Here is a 19,940-nt window from a genome sequence, read left to right as displayed (position 1 = left end):
TTCTGTCTTGCACATCACTGGCAGGTTTGTTAACAAAATGACAAGCACCTGGCTATCAGCACAACACAACTCTTACATTTCTGCTCTCAGCCACATATGTGTCACTCTAGGCTGCCGTGATTCACATGACACTGAAAACAGAGCTTGACTTCAGGAGTTTGAGCTGCTACTGACAATGTAAGAACGAAATTGTGCAACTAGACTTTGAGGTCCCAAGTCAGCTTGCACATCTAGAAAATGGTAAGTCCAACTATAATATTTCTGAACAACACGGGGAGTCTTTTCCAAGTCTCTGGTGCAGGGAGTGTGTTTTCTCTGTGCTGTTTATAAAGTATGCAGCACAGCTTCAGGAGGTACAGCAACTCGAACATTTTCAACAGGAAAAAAAAAAGAAAAAAAATCAATTTTCTTTCAACAATTTGTTAGTGAGCTTCATCACTCTTTGCATACAGGCTCCACATTCTCTGCCTAAAGACAGTATTTAAATTGTGATTTTTAAGCGTAATCCATACTTTGACAAGCAATACAAGACAATGGTTGAGTAAGCTATTGTAAAGTAGTATTGCTTTCAAAGCTAATAGGTTGTAAAAGATATATAAGTTCAGAAACTTAAATCTCATTTAATGTTATTTCCCAATGTAAATTAGCTGTCCAATGAAGTTGCTTTCATGTTCAGCACTATTAAAAAGATCTTAACAATTACTTCGTAAATACCTAGAATATGTATTCTGAGTATCATAAAGAGCTCCAACAATATTTAAGAACTGCTTTAAAATAACTTGACATAATTGGACATGCACTAAAATATGTAGTAACTAAACAAGCCTTTGAAACAAATCACAAAGCAACACTATTCTATCATGGTGACCCCAATTATTGCACAGGTTAGAAGATAAAAACATATGAATGGTAAGATAAAGCACTCCACCACATACATATTTTTGTCTATAACTCCCGAAGTTGTGAAGACAGGCAGCATGAGAAAATAACAATAAAAAATTATTAGTGTTATAAGCATAAGCAGAGGTTCTGTCATAACAGCAAGGCAGCTCAAGTTGATGAAGCACCTTGAACACAGGCACAGTTACTGCACTAGACTTTTCAATCTAATGTAATACAGGGATCCAACATAAAAAAATTTCTTCATCGCTTCCTTAAATGTACTTTATACATTGCTGTGTATCACATTTAATCATTAGAGTTGGAAACCTGCATGTTCACACAGGTAACATACACCTATTGAAAGTTAAAGAACAAGTCAGAACACTAGATTTTCACCAAAATATTCAAATCACCTGCTGAAGTAATTTCTTTGGATGGGCAAGTTAAATATTATAATCTTTCAACCTGTAGCATCATTATCTGGATGGCAAGTCAATTCTGTTCCTGAGGCTGTTTTTTTCAAGACCATGTAAATATTCATGAATAAACTTTCAGAAAACATTTGGAAAAAATTTCAGTCCTGCCCTCAGTAAAAAATCGTAAACTAGCCAGTGCCAAAGTAAAGGATGGCTTTCAAACTTGTCATGAGTTCAGCTCTAGATAAACGAATATGGACACCAAATAAAAAGTCATCTCTAATTTGCTTATTTAGTAAATTGACACCTTTATACTGCATCCCTTATCACTACATCTGTGTACTTATCCCCTGTAACTTGTGATCATGAAAAACAATTAATTTCCCATAAAGAAAAAAACTATCAACGTACTGTCCAGTTCATCTAAATCACCAATACAAACTTGCTCTCTGAATCTAGCTCTGTATTTCTACTCTGAATTCTTCTTCATCATGTAATCCTGGGCAATATAACATCAAGCACACATTTGCAATTGTCTGCATGCACTAACTTTCTGATCTCTGCTCTATGCAACTTGAAGTTGACAGCGGTTTGTATTAATACTATGAAGTCTGAAGCATGGAGAAAAGGAGGCTGAGGGGAGACCTTATCGTTTTCTTCAATTACCTAAAAGGAGGTTGTAGCATGGAGGGTGTTGGTCTCTTCTCCCAAGTAGCAACTGATAGGACAAGAGGAAATGGTGTCAAGTTGCACCAGGGAAGGTTTAGATTGGTTATTAGGAAAAAATTCTTCATGGAAAGGGTTGTAAAGCACTGGAACAAGCTGCCCCGGGAAGTGGTTGAGTTACCATCCCTGAAGGTGTTTAAAAGCTGTACAAAGTTCTTAGGGACATTGTTTAGTGCCAGATTTATGCTACAGTTGGATTTAATGATCTTGAGGGTCTCTTACAACCAAAATGGTTCTGTGACTCTATGGTAACCACAGTTATGTCAGAAATTGCTACGAGACAGACTTTTTCACACACAGTTGCAAGTTGCTGCTTAAATCCACTTTAGTGGTCATTTTTTAGCCTTACTGACAGATCACTAACTCAGTTCACCTTGTATCCATACCCAATATGTGTTCCCAGTAGAATGCAGCTCCTGAAGGGGGCACCTGCTTTGTAGGTCATGGTGTAGACCCTAACAAAGACACAGCATATGAAGGTGTGTGTACAACCTTGCTGCCAGCTGGTACAGATCTTGATCCATCATTCTGTCTTATTTAACACTGCTAAAACACTCAGTCTCCATATTCCAGCGATTTCTGAGGCCATACCCGAACTTAAAATAGCCCCCCTGAAAGAAATAAATGCCTGCAACAATGCCAATCCTCAAGAAGTCAAACATTTGTAAAGCTGTATATATTTAAGAGCAAAAGGATGGAAATGGTAAATACAACAAAAGAGGTCAAGATGTTACAGCAAGTCGAACCCAGAATATCAGTCCTGAAGACACAGATGCAGAAATATATGGGGTTTTAGGTTCAAGTCTAACTGCTAATCGAAGGAAGGCCAAAATCAGAAAATACGATCTGTTACCACACTAATTGTATTTCCTTAACCAAACTCAGGTACCAGAGGTCCTTTATGAAGTCTTCCAAGCAAACAGGCTATTACTGAGCTGCATTATATAACTAAACGGAAAATTCATTCCAAGACAATGATGTGTTTACCTTCACATGGAGATTAGTTATAGGAGAATTGTCAGTACTTAATGCAAATCATTAAGGAGGCAATTAGAGCAAAAACCATCTTCAGCATTATTGTTCTTACTAATTAGTAGTAGTCTACAGACACAAGAACATCAATAATAATACGAACAGTCAATTTGTACCCACAACTTTCAGGAAAAAGAAAACAACTATAATACTTTTTTTTCAAGAATTGAAACATGTATATTTAATAATGTATTATCTACATCAGCAGCCCCTTGGGGGTTTTAACAAAACTGTTCAAAGAATCAGACATCCACTTCCATTGCATGTGCTATTTTTTTAATCCTGTACACAAAATCCTCTAAAGGCATCAAAGGAATAGCCCTGAATTTTCAAAACACAAATTCATTCTGCATGCCTAGCCTGACAGGACTTGTAACAGCATTATTTTAAAAAAATGCAACCATTCATCGTAAATTAGTTAAGTAGTTTTTACTTAGTTCAGTGTCCCACAGTATCAGATACACTTAGGAGAGGGACAAAATTCTTCAAAGACTGATGTGGAAATTTGGAGAAGAGACAGAGCTTGCAGGTGCATACACAGAGATTTAGGTTCCTCAACAAAGGGTGGGCACTCACCTTCCCACTGGCCAGCCAGCACCAGACTCCTGCTAATGACAATGTCAATCTCTCTGGCACCATATTGCACAGCCAGCCTTATTTCAGCCAGTTTGGTTTCTAGAGGAGTTTGTCCAGATGGAAACCCAGCAGCCACTAGGAAGAAGGAAGATTCAGGCAGAGGGAACAAATTATAAATTGACCATAAAATTACATATACATCAAATATTCTAATACACCAAAGAGTTTGAATGTTATCCTTTTCTAATCCCTAACATGATTAAAGAAATCCTAAGGCACTTTACCCTACCCTCCATCCACAAGAAGCATTAGCTCTTCCCTCAAGAATCGATGTCCAGCAAGATACTAAGCGCATCTTGTGAAAAGGTCTCTTTTGCATGCTTCATTTTTTTTCCAAAGCAGCCTACACAAGAAAGCACAGTATCAATTGCCTCCAGCAGAACTAAGTAAACAAGGAGTGAACTCATACAAGAAGCAATATATACATTTTTAATTCTTACCAATTCTTTTTAGTAGTATTTCAAGTTGAATCCTAGTAATACGTTTAACAGCTAAATCACAATATAGCAAAAATTGCTTTCAATGAGATCTACTTAAGATTACGTTTATGATGTTCAAGTACAAAACCCAAAGGCATCTCTGGAAATGGGAGAAAATAATGTCTTTGTCAGAGATCCTCTTTCTCTCTGACATATAAATGCATTTAGTATGTATTTTTCCCCTACACAACAATGAAAAATCGACAAAAAAAAACCACCAGAGAACACAGATCTTAGCATTAAACATCTGATCTACCTTCAAAGTTAGACCCTGCTTTGAGTAGGAAGTTGGATCAGATGACATCCAGAGGTCTCTTCCAACCTGCATAATTCTGATTCTACTTGCTTATTGCAGATTCAGGACTTGTCTCTTGTGTGTAGCGACTGGAGAAGAGCTGGCACTATTAGATTTGTAAGTACAAGTCCTGAACCTGCAGAATGCTCAGGAGGCAATAACCTCTGCCTCTGCACACAGCTTCATTGCATTGAGCTTGTAGGATTATACTTAAAAGCCAACAACTGATAGTGAAAAAAAACCCTTGTATTAGGACTCCTAAAGTTCAGATTGCATTATTATTATTACTATATACTTCATCTCTACTGATACTTTGTCTAGCACGCTATCTCCATTTGTTCTATTCAAGTAAAGAAAACAGTGCCATATTTTAAGGATGTGTTTGAAGAGCTTCGAGTAAAACACACTTGGCATTCCTGATAAGGTTGAAGTTGGAAGAAAACAAAAGATTATACCAGAAGCAAATCCTTCCCTCCATTCCCTTCTTTCCCTCTGTTACCTTTTTACCTTACTCTCTGAAACAGAAGCAAGTCCAGAGTTCTGGATTCTTCTACATACTTTATAGTATCAAAATATTTAATTGGATATTTTTGAATAAAGCTTACCTGAAGCTACTGGTATGTCACAACCAGCAGCCATTAAGGCATTAACAGCATCGATGACTCTTGCGGGATAAACACAAACTGCTGCAACAGTAATACCTGCAAAAGCCACAGTTCACTTTTTCATATATAGATTTCCACCTTCTCAAGTACAATCCATATTATGAGCACACGTGCATCATTCTCACCTCCTGCTTCTGCATTCCTGCATGATGCTACCTCCATCATGTTCTTTCACCTGACCTTGGGAGCAAGTTTGCATTAGGAGGAGTTAAAATGCCAAGACTCTTATCAACAGGTTTCACTGCTTAATGCCAACATGTACAGTTAGGATGTGCTTAGTCAGCAAATTACTGTGAGAGAAACTGCACTGCCAAGCTCTGGCCTTACTTGTTGAGCCAGACTGAGCCCAACAACAACTGAGCAGTCCTACTGCATTTCTAGTTAAAATGCTATTTTCTTCTAGTCTCAGATAATTAACCTCATATTTAATACTTCAACTGTCAAAGAGTCCATAAATCCAAGTTTTAAAAAAAGACTCATTTTCAGTATTTTATGTGTATGGATTAAAACCAGAGGCCTGATTCCCCTTTTGTTCTAAATCATGAGACTTCAAGCAGTGCCCAATGCCCATGTAAAATCAAAATATTTCAACAGTAGAAGTGTGCCCCAAATGTCACTGGGGTTTTCTTTTTGTTAGATCATCATAAGGCAAACATGACAGGATAAAAGTCAAATGCTATTCAGTAACACATTAGGGAGCACATCTGGAAAAAATCGGAAATGCTACTCAGTTATAAAGAGGTTTTATTGATAGTTATATTGACTGTCTCAATTTGCTCTGGAGTTTTACCGTGTTCAATCTTGGGTGTAACACTGGGACCTCAGATGGAGCCTGCTTGAGTAATGTCAATGAATGTTTTACCACCAGTTCTTAAGGGCTGTCTTCTGCCCCTTCACCTCTGTTGACTTAGCTGGGAACTGTGTGTGTGTATATGTGATAAAAACAGCCACATACACTCACTACAGGACCGGTTCCTTGAAGTAGACTGGGCTGCAAAGTCATCTCCTACCTCAACTACTGAAACAAGGAGGTAATGTTTTCTCAGAAGGAAAAATAACACACTTAGGACTGTGGAATGCATCTTTTCTGACAGGCAAAGTGGCAGGCTCAGTAGTTACATACAGAAACAGTGCCTAAGCAAGAAATCCGAAGGAGTCACGGGAACACTCCCCCTTTTCCAGTTTACTAAGGACATCAGCAGATTAACAGAATATTCAATTAGTTCCACCTTAGTGCATTGTTATTAAAAGACATACACTGAGGTTACACACTTGTGGCTTCCCCATCAAATTTGCTCATTAGGTATCATAAATTACAGTGTCGCCCTGAGTCCATCCTTCATTTTGGTTGCCAAAATAAGAATGGATTTTTTTCTCCTTGCATTCTTATATTAACTCAAAGAAACAGATACTTTGCAGTTAGAAGTTCAGACAGTTACTTTGAATAAGACCATATAGGACCTAGTATGTTCTGACAAGAGTATTAATTCTGCAATGCTGGCTACCATAACTGCTTCCATTATAGGAAGAAGAGGCCATCTTTATGCCTTTCTGAAAACTGAAAAAAATAATGAGGAAATGCAGACATTTTCTCTACAAAATCCACACAACAAAAACTATCATACCTTTATCATGCATGTCCAAGGCTTTCAGCAGATCCTCTCTGATGGGATGCTTTGCTTTAAAACACAGTCTGTAAACATTTGAAGGAGTATCATCGCCTGAAAGAGTGGTAAGGTCTATGCAGGTGACAGCTTTCAGCAGCCAAGCAGCCTACAAAGGGCGTGAAGCAAGGAAGACAGTGTTTCAATTTATATTTCCAAAGCCGAACTGAATTAGAAGATGCAGGAAGCAGAAGCCTGGCGCTCATTCTAAGAACAAGGAAATGTATGCGATGTAACATGAAGGATATGCAAAGAATGGCTAATGACAGGCAGGGCTGGAAGATATTTATTCATGTCTTGAGCAGTATCTAATGGTACAGAAAGGATTTGGAATCAAAAGTCCACTCTTTTAGAATCAAAGGATCAAATTCCAATTTTTGGTGTGAATGCTAACAATCAAACATTTTTATCTAGACAAAAACCAAAATTTCAAATTTAGTTCTGTAAAACAAAGATAAAAACATCGCCATCACTTATGTGAGGAACCTCACTGTTATAATATGCTCAATTCTATACAGCATGTCTGTATCCTTAAGGCTTGTATGCACAATAAGTTACAACACACGCACTGAGAAGTGCGCAGGCTTGCAACTGCCAGTAACCACATGAGTCTACACACCAGCAATTTGTACACTTGCACATTTGCCATGAGAGTGAAACATGGAATCAGTAGGGGGTAAGAACACAGAGTTCTTAAAACTTAGGGTCCAGACTCCAGATGTTTCCACTTTCTTTTCTGCGAATCAAGACTAAAAAAACAACTGTAATTATTTCATGCAAAAAACAATAGCAAGAGCTAAGTGACAAGGCTAAAGCATTCTTTAGATGAAAATGCTAAAGAATTGTAAGAGACTTAATAATCAGACAATGGAACAGAAGCAGAACTAAAGTTTTTCTGAGCTTTCTTGCTGAACAAAAATTGAGCTTAAGTCATTATTTTGAAATTTTTGTTGAAGGTCTTCTAGCAAATTTTCATTCACAGTAATGGCTTCACTAAAAGCTGACATCTCTTAGTGGGCACTTGTTCAAGAAAGTGAGAGTTTGCAATGGCAAAGTCCATTTGAGTCCATAAAGTGCCTCTCTGACTGCTCTGCTCTGTGACACGATTTGTCGGTACAGGGAGCAAAACTTGTTATTTCTGCATAGAGGTCCTACTCTGCAAATCTTAAGTGGCTGGCCAGCCTACAAGCCTTTCACGCTTTGCTGATGGGAATCTCCATTCTGAACTTGCAGTAAAAGTTACATCAAAAGCTGCCTCGGGGTGACTGAACAGAGTAATGAAGCGTTACTGGCCTCTGTTACTCTAAGCTTGACTGCTTGTTTCTAACTGATTTACACTTTCACCCTATAATACCTCAAAAGGGTTTTTCACTTTAAATGGTGTGAAGTTTTACTTTGATTTTTTTATCCTTAATTTGAGAGAATTTTTGCCTCATGTTTTGTGACATGGATCATAAAGTCATCAAGACAGATGTAGTCAGGAAGTTCCCAGAACTGATACTAACTTGATTTTTTTAAAGGATTTTTCAAATGTGTATTTTGAGAAATGGGTTTCAAAGTTTTAGTCTGTGGTGTTACTTACATCCAAACATGTAAAGGTTCAAAATAATCTCTGTGAAATAAACAGCACATGACTATCCTGCAATGACAGTGTTCAAATACAGGAGGGATGCTTCTGGCATTCTTCAAAGTAAAACCTTACTTGAGTAGCTCAGTACCAGTGTTACTACACAGGAGAGAGAGAAGTGTTAGTAATAATTAAACTTTGTCCTACAGTGACGTTGAGGGAGTGACACTAAATCCCATTCTTCCTGATGATTCTTCGTAATCAAAGCCTGTGGCTCTCTGTCTTATTTCTTCATATAGCAATTTCAGACAAATCAGAAGACTCACTTTTTACATTACTGCACCTGCAGTATCTGAAGATGGCCAAGGTTCTGGAATAGCCTCTGGATTTTCCCGCTGATGCTATTTAACAACCCCTGGCCACTGGACTGCCAAACTTGGTATCAAGTGGCTTTCCATGCGTAAGAAGCTCTTGATAAATGCTGAGCTGGTGTTTAACTTTTCTCAGTTTATGTCCATTTTTAATTCAATCATAACGTTCAAAGCACAAACTTTCAGGTTCATGTAGCAAGCAGGAAGTTGCGTTCTACCACCTTCCAGTAGGATCTTACACATCTACATCAAATTATCCCCAAGCTCTGATCTGCAAGATCGGTGCTCATTGTGAACACAGCTTCAGCCACCCTAGAATGGCTGCCTGACACACTAAGCTTAGGATGTCAAGTACTTCGACCAGTCTTTTTAAGAATTAAGTACAATTAAATTATTCTTGCTTTGTTCTACTATGTTGCACTGTTAAGATTTATCCTTTATTGTCTCCTTCCTCCCACTTCCAGGTTTTCAGTTATTGCTGCAAGTAAACGACTTATTTAGCGTACAGAGGGGAGGAATCACACACATTTCCTAGCAGTACAGTTGTTTGGTGAACGAAGAATCAGTTTGTCCATTGGACACCAGTTAGAGCCCCATGGCTGAGAGCTCACTTGGACCTCTGGTTATGCTCCACAGCATTTTTTCAGACCTTGCCCTTGACTGAACGTCAGCAAAAACACCAGCAGTATCCTGCAGCCAGCTCTGCCTGCCGCCCCCTCTCAGCGCTTCCCCAGCATGTGGCTCCCCCGAGCCTCACCTGCTCTGCAGAATGGATCAGCTTATGTCACTGATCTGATGGCTTCGCATTATGATTCTCGTCTACTCATTGGAGAAACCAAAACATACACTGGGCCAGTATCTGTCAATTGTGCCGGGGGGCAGTAACCACAGAGGTTGAGGGTAAAGACAGTCTAAATGTCTGTGTTAAATGAATAAAAGACAGCCTTGAAGAAAAGATAATTTGTGCCACTGCCTTTACCAGTAGCTTACTTGAACCTATTTTATATCAAGATGGACAATAACTGATCATTTACCTTATCTCTGGTCTTAAGAAATCGGTCCCCTTAACATCAATGGGCTCTTTCTTTTTTTCCCTTTTCTTTTTCCTTTCTGCCCCCCAGTCCCATCGCCAGTCAGAATTTTTCAGTTTTAGGTAAGATCTAGTTAAGCAAAGAAATCACACATGTTGGGGATGTGTGTACTTTTCTGTACTTAAGTACAGAAAAATTATCCAGGTAGGTCAAACTTGACAGGGACCATGATCATATCTTACAGCTTTAAAATTAAAAAATAAGAAGGCAGCGTGCAGACAAGTCTGTCTGGGAAACAGAATAAATGTAGTGGGATAGTAACATACAATTTAATCCACTCATGAATAAAGATGACTTAAATTCATTTGCAGTTTTGCCACTCATGAGTTATAAGGTTTTTAACTTGTTTGGATAAAGGCATCACCTTATTCCATCCCATCATCATCAAATACAAATTATTAAAATAAGACATGGACAAGCACATCTTTTAAGTTTACATGCATCTTGAAAAAAATTCAATATTGCAGCCTGGAGAGAGAGAGAGACTGCTTTAAGAATACAGGAACAGAATGCATAAAAAGAGCACTTACTTGCCAATTACCTTTCACAGTTCTCCACTTTTTAATTTGTTCTGCATGCCTCACAACCGCAGGTCGATTCACATGCACTTTTGAGATCCAGCCAAGTTCTGAGGTGGGAAAATAAGATGAAAAAAAGTTTCATCTATTTCTGTGTTCTTTTAATAGATGGTGTGGGACTTCAGAAGAAAGGGTGGTGAGACACCGGAACAGGCTGCCCAGAGAAGGTGTGGATGCCCCATCCCTGGAAGTGTTCAAGGCCAGGTTGGACAGGGCTTTGAGCAACCTGGTGTAGTGGAAGGTGTCCCTTTCCATGGCAGAGGGGTTAGAACCAGATGATCTTTAAAGTCCCTTCCAACCCAAACCATTTTATGACCCCCTGATTGTAGCTTGGCTTGGGATCTCTGAAGTGCACGTTGTTCTTTTATGTCCTTTTAAGGGCTTGCATATTTATCACCAGTCCAAAATACCATAATAGCATTAACTTCTGTTAGGGTATGATCTGTGAACTGGATGTTTCACACAGCATGTTTTGTTTGCCATTACAGCTGAATTAATTTACTACTGATGAGAGACACTGTGTTGCCAGTCCCGGACTGTGAAGTTTATTATACATTTAGCATATTAAAAACCCCCACAAAACAGCCTTCTGCCATTGCATGCACCCCACACAGTCACCAAAACCTCTGGACAGACCCTTGAAGAGCAAAGCATTTGAGTTGTTATTGTCTAGAGCTAATTTTACTGAATTTGCTACTATGGCCTGACTACTTGCAAGTTTCCAAAGGCAATGAATTCCTAGGTAACATATCTGCCTGGAAGCTGCTGAGATGTATGTCTGCCTGAGAAGTGCTCACCTTGCCAAGCACACTGGAGGACTCAGGGCAACATCTTCCAACATGTGAATTCCTTCAGATGCCCATGGCAGACAGCTTGGCTCACAATTTCAAAGAGTTTCAGTATCCATAAATAATAACCAGACCAAAAGAGAAGCAGATACTCAACATTTACTAAAATAACGTAACTGTTTAAAAATGAAGCACAAAAATTGGACACTGCTTAAGGAAGGGTAACTGACTGATAAAAGTGAACTGAGGGCTCGGGCCCTTGAATCTTTAAATTTCTGCTTAGTAGAGTAAATCAAAACTGTAATTTTGAATGTTAATAAACACAAACTGCTCACAGAAGTACACAGGAAAAAGAAATCAGAAGATGCTTAAAATCTCTCATATCCCAAAACATAAATAATTCTTCTTAATGCTAATCATATAAGCAATCCATTAAAATACTCTGAAAACAACATCAACAATCATTAACCACCAAACATCAGCAAATCACCACCATCAATCATCAAATACCATCATCAGTTTAGGTCAGCATATGGACACTAGCTCAGATACTAAGAGATAATAAATCTGGGTGACTTAATTTATTAAAAGCATCTCATCTCTATGAGTTGTCTTCACTACTGTATTAAACTTGCATTTCCCTAAAGCACATTGATTTTAAAAGGTTTAAAACTTTAAAAAAAGATGATAGCCCAAATCACTAATTTTGTACAGAAATCTTATCCTCAAATTCTTTTCTTCCTACTTTATAGTTTTAATAGCTAAAAAAGTGCAGAACTAATATACTAGCCAAAGTATGTGTAAATACAAGCTTGTTTTCCTAATTAGACTTACAAAAAGCTTTGGAGAAACTAATTTAGGTAAAGATGACTCAGTGGAAATGCAGGACAAAGGCATGAAACACAGCTAAACAAAATGTTGTTCTGAGCACAGTTAAGGCACCTTCCTACCGCTTTCCTATTACCACATACAAGTAATCAGGTGAACAGTATCTGTAAAGTCAAAACGTTGGCCAAAAGCAAAAAAAGTTAAGCTAAAGAAGGAATTTCAAAGGAATCCTAGGGAATTTAAGGATTTATTTAAAACTTTAGCATCAGTTTCACCGTATGGTGAAAAAGTAAAGTAGGCGCTTGCAAAGTTGCAAACCATTTGAACAAACAACCCTCGTTACTTCTCTCCCCTTTCAAAGCCACAGGCTTATTCATTCTGCCCCAAAAGCAAGAAGCTCAACTGACATGTAGAAAGCAGGTGAGAAAAGCTACTGCTACAAAACGCATTGCTAGAACTTGCTTTCTTCTTGAGTATCAATAAATGCAAAACGTATAAACACAGACAGCTGAAATATAACATAAGCTACTGAATCCTGCGCAGTTGCTTTAAGGTTGAGGCTCCCATGTGATCAGCAGAGACCATACATTGCTTCCCATGAGGCCATTATAGGCAACACTTGACAAAGTCTATGGGGGAGGAAAACACAGATAGATAGATAGATACATACATACACACACACATACATACTTACATAAAACACAAACTCTGTTGTGATTCTCCCACTATATGCCACATGCTCAAGTGGAATAATTTAATCATAATCCAATTTACCAGGATAACTTTTGAACCCTTTTGGGTGCATGGTGACATTTTGGCCCCTTTGGAAACCATGATAAAAGCAAAACAAGCAGTTTAGATGAGGTACTCAGCTTCTTGCTCTCTAATAAGGATCCAGAAGCTCTGCGCAAAGTTACCTGGGAGAGTTAGTGTATACCAGCTGATCAGCAATAGCTGATTCTATGTTCTCAGTTATCTGCAAATATGATGAAATTCATTGGCATAAGCCCTTTTCACTGTATAATATGTTTTACCTTCTGTTTTTAGTAGCTCAAGACTAGTCATGAAGGCAACTGACACATGGCAACTCAATAAGGTGCAATATCTAATTTTGTGCCTGAGATGTGAATTTCCTTGAAAGATCATAGAATTTGGATCTTTAGGTGTATTTTTGAATGTGGGATATTGAACCACTGTGCCCAGCAAAGGCAGAAAATTTTAAACATATATATAAATAATTAAAAATAAATCAAAACTCCATCCTTCTGTCCAACTTCATGTGATACATTATGCAGCTTACTAAAGGAAATAAAATGGTGTAATAAAAAAAAACCACACGGCAAGGAAGGACAAAGGTTCTGGTGATATGCAGCAGCAGATGGAGACTTCTGTCTAACACTGACCTTCTATTCAAGCCCACTTCTCCATTAATTAAAGCAGTGGGCAAGTGAAAACAAATATGTCTCGGCATAATTGTCTCTAAATAGACTTTCAAAGTTTGCCATGTGAGGTCTCACCAAACTGCTAAATATGTCTATATTCAGAAAAATCACTCACAATTCCAGTTTGGCTTTTTTTTCTTGCATTAAAAATCAGAATAAAACCATTATTTGAAATAGAACTGACTGCCTTTGGAGTCTCCCCCTCCTCCACCTCCACCTCCCTCAAGCTTTATGATTTAGTATCTGGCTGAGGAAAACTATATTTAATTAGGCTCATTAACCTTGCAGTGTGAACATGTCTTTTTTTTTTTTTTTAAATAAGTCATCTGCTAGTCATCTGCACAGTCATGTGGCTTCAGGGATAAAAGTAATTAAAGCAGTTACACTATAGCTAATTAGCCAATATTCTGTAATCACTCTTCAAGTTTACTTTTTCCTCTGAAGACATTTGAAAAAATCATATTCAAAATCTAACAGGAAATTCATCTCCTCTCTTTGAAGAACATGAATCCAAAAATACCAGCCATTTCCTCAGAATACAATAAATAAAACCACTTCATTAGTATAATTACATAAATGCCTAAGATACCTAATACATTCCTCATAAAACAGACTAAGCTTATCAGAAGCTTTCAAAAAAACTGTGTAGATGGCATCCCTTCAGATGGTGAAACAGAAAGCTCAAGAATGCCTGAGGCTGTAGTTTCTCAAGTATTTTAAGGCAGCACGGTCCCCAAAAGAAGCTGTCCCCTCAACTGGTTATTTCCTCATCTGTGTCAGGAACAGCATGTGTGCTCCTGCTCTTACTATGAACACATGATAAAATGGGAAATGGAAGTGATGAAAGGTGTTATTTCTGGAGAAGCGAGTGAAACTGTGCCCTGAACCTTTAGTGGAGAACAGAGGCATTCAGGTGGCCACAGGCTGACCCCAGCTGGCCATGCATGGACAAGCAAAACCACTGAAGAGAGAGTAAAGGCTTCAGGACCAGTTGTTACAGCAATCATACCATGTAAGCTCTCTAGAGGTTTGGGGGTTAATCAGTTTCTTTGAGACAAGACACTGTAGTTATTATCCCATAGTGACTCTTGCTATGGACTTATTTTAATTTCAGATGGGTCCTCGTTGTATGAGAGAAGTTCAGTCCCCAAGTCATCAGCATTCAGATACTCAAAGCAGGACACTAAGGCACGAGCCCTGAACTAGAAATCAGCTCTAACATCTTGCGACATTAGTGAAATCACACAACACTGACCATGGACTGCATGACATGGATCACAATATCCTCCAAAGCACTTTGAAAACCCCTGACAAGCCCTCCCTCAGAAAGTGAGCTGCAGAACAACGGGAGCTTGGTTTCCTGCAGGTCCAAGTCCTCTGCTGCTCCATCTCTTCTTCCCTGGTCCTAGAGACCTCTCCTCACCCCAAAAACCCAGCTCTAATGTTATGATACTTACAAGCATGGAATAAAGCAGGTTGTAGTTACATGCATAAAGCCGTCCCGCCTCCAAAAAAGGAAAGGATGTAATGAAAAGTCATGTAATTGCTGAGCTGTGCCTGCCTTACCCTCGACAGAGGAACTAATCTGGCCATTAATTTGGTCAGTAACTGACTTATTTCTGAGACATCTATCTGTCCTTCAAATTTGACTAAAATTATCCAGCAGATTCAACAGGTGTTAGAAAGGAACAGTGAAGAAACAGAGCCACAGTACAGGCTAAACCCAGCTATTAATATATTAGAACAGAATCATGCTGTCTTGAAAAGGGATGCAACACTTCATTATCTAAATGCCACTTACCAAGAGGCTAGCTCTCACATATTAATGGCTCAGAAATACCAACTATAATTAAAAATACCAATTGAAACATAATGAACATATTTCTGGCCCTCCAACTAGAGGGGCTGAGCAACACAGATTTTTTTTTAAGAATCCAAGAAAACACTTTGCAAAACAACTGTAACTAATTATTCATTACTCAGAATACATGCGTGTGTATGTGTATATATATATATATATATATATATGCATAAATACACAAACACAGGTAAAAAAAAAAAAATATAATCATAGAATAATTTGGTTTGGAAGATCTCCAAAGGTCATTTGTCCAACCTCTTGTGCAAAGCAGGGTCAGCTACAAGCTCAAACCAAGCTACTGAGGGCTTTACTCAGTTTGGTTTTGAGAGTCCCCAAGGATGGAGACTACACAGCATTGCTGAGCAACCTGCCCCATCACCTGACTGTCCTGCATCAAGATGTTTTTCTTATATCCAGTCTGAACCTCACTCAAGACAAGCCTGTTGTCTTGTTTCATCTCACCATGCAATGAAGAGCCTGGCTCTGCTTCCTGGATACACTGCCTGTGATAAGCAGGGATGAGGAGGCTGCTGTTAGGACCCCCAAAGCCATTTATTCCCCAGGCTGAACCAGCCCAGATGCCTCAGTGTCTCCTCACCAGGCAGGTGCTCCAGCCCCTGACCATCTTTGAGTCCATCTGCTGAACTTGTGACACTTTATCAATCTATTTCTTCTACTGGGGGGCAACAAAACTGGACACAGTCTTACAGATACAGTCTAACAAGTGCTGAGCAGAGGGCACAATCCCTCCGTTCAGAGGAGCTGCTGGCCGTGTCCCCGTCGGTACAGCCCAGGAAGCCACCGGCCATCTCTGCTGCCAGGGCACTGCTGCTGGTGCCCAGCTCGCTGCCCACCAGGCCCTGGGGCCTTTCGGCAAAGCTGCTCCCCAGGTAGGCAGGGCCCAGCCTGGGGCTGCCACCGGCCCTGCTGAACCTCACTGGGCTCCTGTTGACCTATTTGCCCAGCCAGTTTGTGCCCCCTCTGATCTGGCTAATTTAGTGTGATCTTAAAAGTTTATGAGCAAGTAGTCTTCCACCTCCTCTATGTCATTGGAAAAAAGCATTAAACAAGATGAGTTCCAAGCCAGATCCCTGGGTTTTAAACATCTCACCTGCCATTTTCTGGGTCTACCCAAGGTTACCAAATGTCTTTCTTTCTCTATGACTTGTGAAGTTGTTGCATCAAAATTTCACCTGCAGATCACAGAAAACCCACGTGGCAGATGTCTGGATCCCCACAGTTAAGCCAATGGAGTATGCTACTAGCTTACACTACAAAATGGATGCTCATTGATATGCTTCACTATTTTGTTGTGAAGTGGCATTTGATGCCACAAAATATGAAGCACCTGGTCCATTGTTCTCCAGAGTCTCTGGGAGCAGAGCAGGAGAGGCAGACTCCTTTCAGCCCCTGCAGGCACCACAGTGAACCTGAGTACCCTAGAATGACTCCACAAACAGTTTCTGTGGAATGACAAACTTGTAAAATTCCTTATGCACCTTCTTTACATGACTCTCTGATGGCAAACGTGTCAATGTATTAGACTAGTGACCCTCTGACTGGGTGATGTAAATCACTCGGGATTTTTTATCTGTACCTGTTCTTTATTCCACGTAAAGACCTTGTTCTTATGGAAGGAAGGGCTTTTGTAAAAATGGTTTTGGTTTTGTTTTTTGTAAAATAAATCACAAAGGAAAGCATTATATGCCATGATTTGAGAAGAGTTTGGCTTGTTATTGATAAACAAATAAATGCCCTCTAATGGCAGCATCAGAAATTTACTGCTTAAATAATGACATTGGGTAGCAATCACAGCAATAGAAGACACAGAGAAAAGGAGTCCAATAATAGATTTCTAAGTATAAAATATTTTACCACTAGGTGTCCCTGTTAGAAAACTGTAATCCTACAGAATGCTCTAAGATAAGGGGCAAGTCATTAGAATTACTGTTAAAGCTGCTCACACAAGCTGGCAAAACCTTCAAAAGCCAAAGTGCCTAAGTCACAGAAACAGCATATATCACTAGCAACCATGAAAGATAAAAAAAGGATTTAACATGTCCTTTTGAGTACTGCCACCAGCTAAGATACAGCAACTTACTTAAATATAGCACTTAATATATTTCAGATGTGTATTTGGTAGGAGAACAAATGGCAGCAAGACTGAGGTCTCCGTTTAAAGTAGCCAGCATAATGCAGCTGTTAAAATCAGACACAGTGGATATGCTGTCACTTAATACAAACATTCTCCCACTACGCGTGCCCTTGTGCATCTAATTCAGCTCATTTTGATTGCAATTGACTTAAACAAAGATCACTGGGACGGGATGGCAACAAGTACCTATAAATAAGCTGAGGGCAGTAGCCTTTCCAGGTAAATCAGTTGCAGCTGGAAGAGGCCACATGGTGCAGTGCAGAAGGCATTCATCCCTCTGTGCTTTCCATTAATAATCTTGAGCATTAGTTGACTCTGCATCTTGGGTAGAGGAGGGCTACTTAGGGGAGGAGAAAGAGTTATAGAAAATATTTGGAATATACTCAAAGATGGTTTTAGTGGGTGCAAAAAAAAATAATTATGTTGTGCTGGTCAGCTGCACATTGAATACTTTCCCCTTGACTACATTTGTACAACAAGAACCAGACAAATGTGAGGTTGCCTGTCTCTGCCAATAATTTCCCCACTTAGCAACATGGCCTTCCTTACATATAAGCTTGTCAGTCAGAGGATGACTGTTTGATAGGAACTGAACTGACTTCACATCCAAATTTCTGGACTGCCCACACATACTGACAATTAATTATAAGATTAAATTTACAGTAAGAAAAAGCATAGCACATGCCTAGTTTAAAGTAGCTGGGCTGCATTTGCGAACTTCTGTGCTCACCTTTTTCCTAACAGACACTGAAGTTTTGGTGCTATGTTATTATCATGTTTGTTTCAGCAGAAAGATGCAGTTCAGATGGCTACAATTGAAACTCACCTGTCCCTGCAAGCAGCCCACAGGATAAGCACATCAGAGAGCTGCAACTCAACAGCTCACTTTTAGGAGTTACAACATGCCAGTCACCTTGAGAACAAAAACAGAGTCAACTTGCAGTTGTTTAAACTGCATGTTAACTCTGCAAAAATGCCTGTGCTTGTGCTAGAGACAGGGGCACACAACACCACAGTGTGGCCTCCTGAACTCCACTCATGCGAACTTCCAGATCTCCCTGTTCCACACCAGCTGTTCCTCTGCTTCCTGTCTTTCATGACACCGCCCCCACATCTCCGCCCCTTAATTGCCCTCCTGCTCACATTGACCAAATTATCATAACTTAGAGGCAGACTGTAGGAAGGCAAATTACCTTAACTCATTCCACTACTGCAGCTCGGGTTTTCTGGGTGAATTCAGAGAGCTGTAGCCATTTCTCCATCCCTACCCCCTGCAATCAGCAGAAGAGGAGCTCCATCTGGGAAATGGCAGAGAAACCCTTTCTTGGCTGCTCTCTGCCTTACCTGGGGCACAGCCACCTTTCAGGCCTAGACACCACCTGGAAAGTCCTTGTCAGCCTTCAGAGAGCAAGCAACAAGGAGAACAGCAAGTAAAGTCCTGAGTTTACAATTCAGATTTCAACTGATTAAAAATGTTTTGAACACCCTGGGGAAAAGGGAGCAGGGGAAGGTTTATCCAGGGAGAACCAGGAAGGTGCACAAGAGGGGACCAGGCCCAGCTTTGTGACAGGACTACCGCTGCCAAGTCCCTGGAGCACCAAAGGGAAAAAAAGCCTCCTACAGGCCTCCCGAATGAAGAGAGAACCTCAGTAATGTGTCATGAGTGTATGCTAAAGGATCTATGGGAATCGCAAGTCTATTTCCATTTTGGCTTTACAGAAACACAAGACCCTGAGATGAGTCAGCCAGGGGCGGGGAAGAGGCGCAGCCCGGTGGGCGGGGTTGGCATCTGGAATATTGTGTCCAGTTTTGGGCCCCTCAGTTCCAGAAGGACAGGGAACTGCTGGAGAGAGTCCAGCGTAGGGCAACCAAGATGATTAAGGGAGTGGAGCATCTCCCGTATGAGGAAAGGCTGAGGGAGCTGCATCTCTTTAGCCTGGAGAAGAGCAGATTTGAGGGGTGACCTCATCAATGTTTATAAACATGTAAGGGATGAGTGTTACGAGGATGGAGCCAGGCTCTTCTTGGTGACAATCAATGATAGGACATGGGGCAATGGGTACACACTGGAACACAGGAGGTTCCACTTAAATTTGAGAAGAAACTTCTTCTCAGTGAGGGTGACAGAGCACTGGAACAGGCTGACCAGGGGGGTTGTGGAGTCTCCTTCTCTGGAGACATTCAAAACCCGCATGGACTCATTCCTGTGTAACCTCGTCTAGGTGTTCCTGCTCCGGCGGGGGGACTGGACTAGATGATCTTTTGAAGTCCTTTCCAATCCCTAACATTCTGTGATACTGTGAGTCCGGCCCCACCCCTGGGAGCCACCGGGACCCGCCTCTCACCTGCGGTCTTCCGCCCGGTCCCGGGGCGGCCGGCCCTCCCCGAGCAGCGATGCCCGCTTTGCCGCCTCGGGAACCCTCACGCCACGGCTCCGCAGCGAACAGCGCTCGCCGCAACAGCC

The 19,940-nt window shown here is 40.2% G+C and overlaps 1 protein-coding gene across 3 annotated transcripts in view; it reads right to left on the bottom strand.

Annotated features, from left to right (window-relative positions):
• The window catches only part of DERA (deoxyribose-phosphate aldolase), a 55,352-nt gene that overhangs the window by 35,221 nt on the left and 191 nt on the right, over window positions 1-19,940 (bottom strand). The window contains exons 2-6 of one of the 3 annotated variants that reach the window (XM_065030211.1): window positions 18,303-18,389; window positions 10,355-10,452; window positions 6,757-6,904; window positions 5,072-5,167; window positions 3,633-3,767 (exon numbers count right to left, since the gene is read on the bottom strand). In XM_065030211.1, the coding sequence (XP_064886283.1) occupies window positions 3,633-3,767; window positions 5,072-5,167; window positions 6,757-6,904; window positions 10,355-10,452; window positions 18,303-18,389 (564 nt within the window). Of the gene's footprint in view, window positions 1-3,632; window positions 3,768-5,071; window positions 5,168-6,756; window positions 6,905-10,354; window positions 10,453-18,302; window positions 18,390-19,821; window positions 19,917-19,940 lie in introns of those variants that run through there. The other 2 variants (XM_065030230.1, XM_065030219.1) reach the window with 2 other exon arrangements.

Source organism: Columba livia, chromosome 1, assembly GCF_036013475.1.
Source record: "Columba livia isolate bColLiv1 breed racing homer chromosome 1, bColLiv1.pat.W.v2, whole genome shotgun sequence".
In the NCBI taxonomy this organism is placed as follows: domain Eukaryota; kingdom Metazoa; phylum Chordata; class Aves; order Columbiformes; family Columbidae; genus Columba; species Columba livia.
The sequence above is the reverse complement of the archived record's forward strand: the minus strand, read 5'-3'. Positions and strand labels throughout refer to the sequence as shown.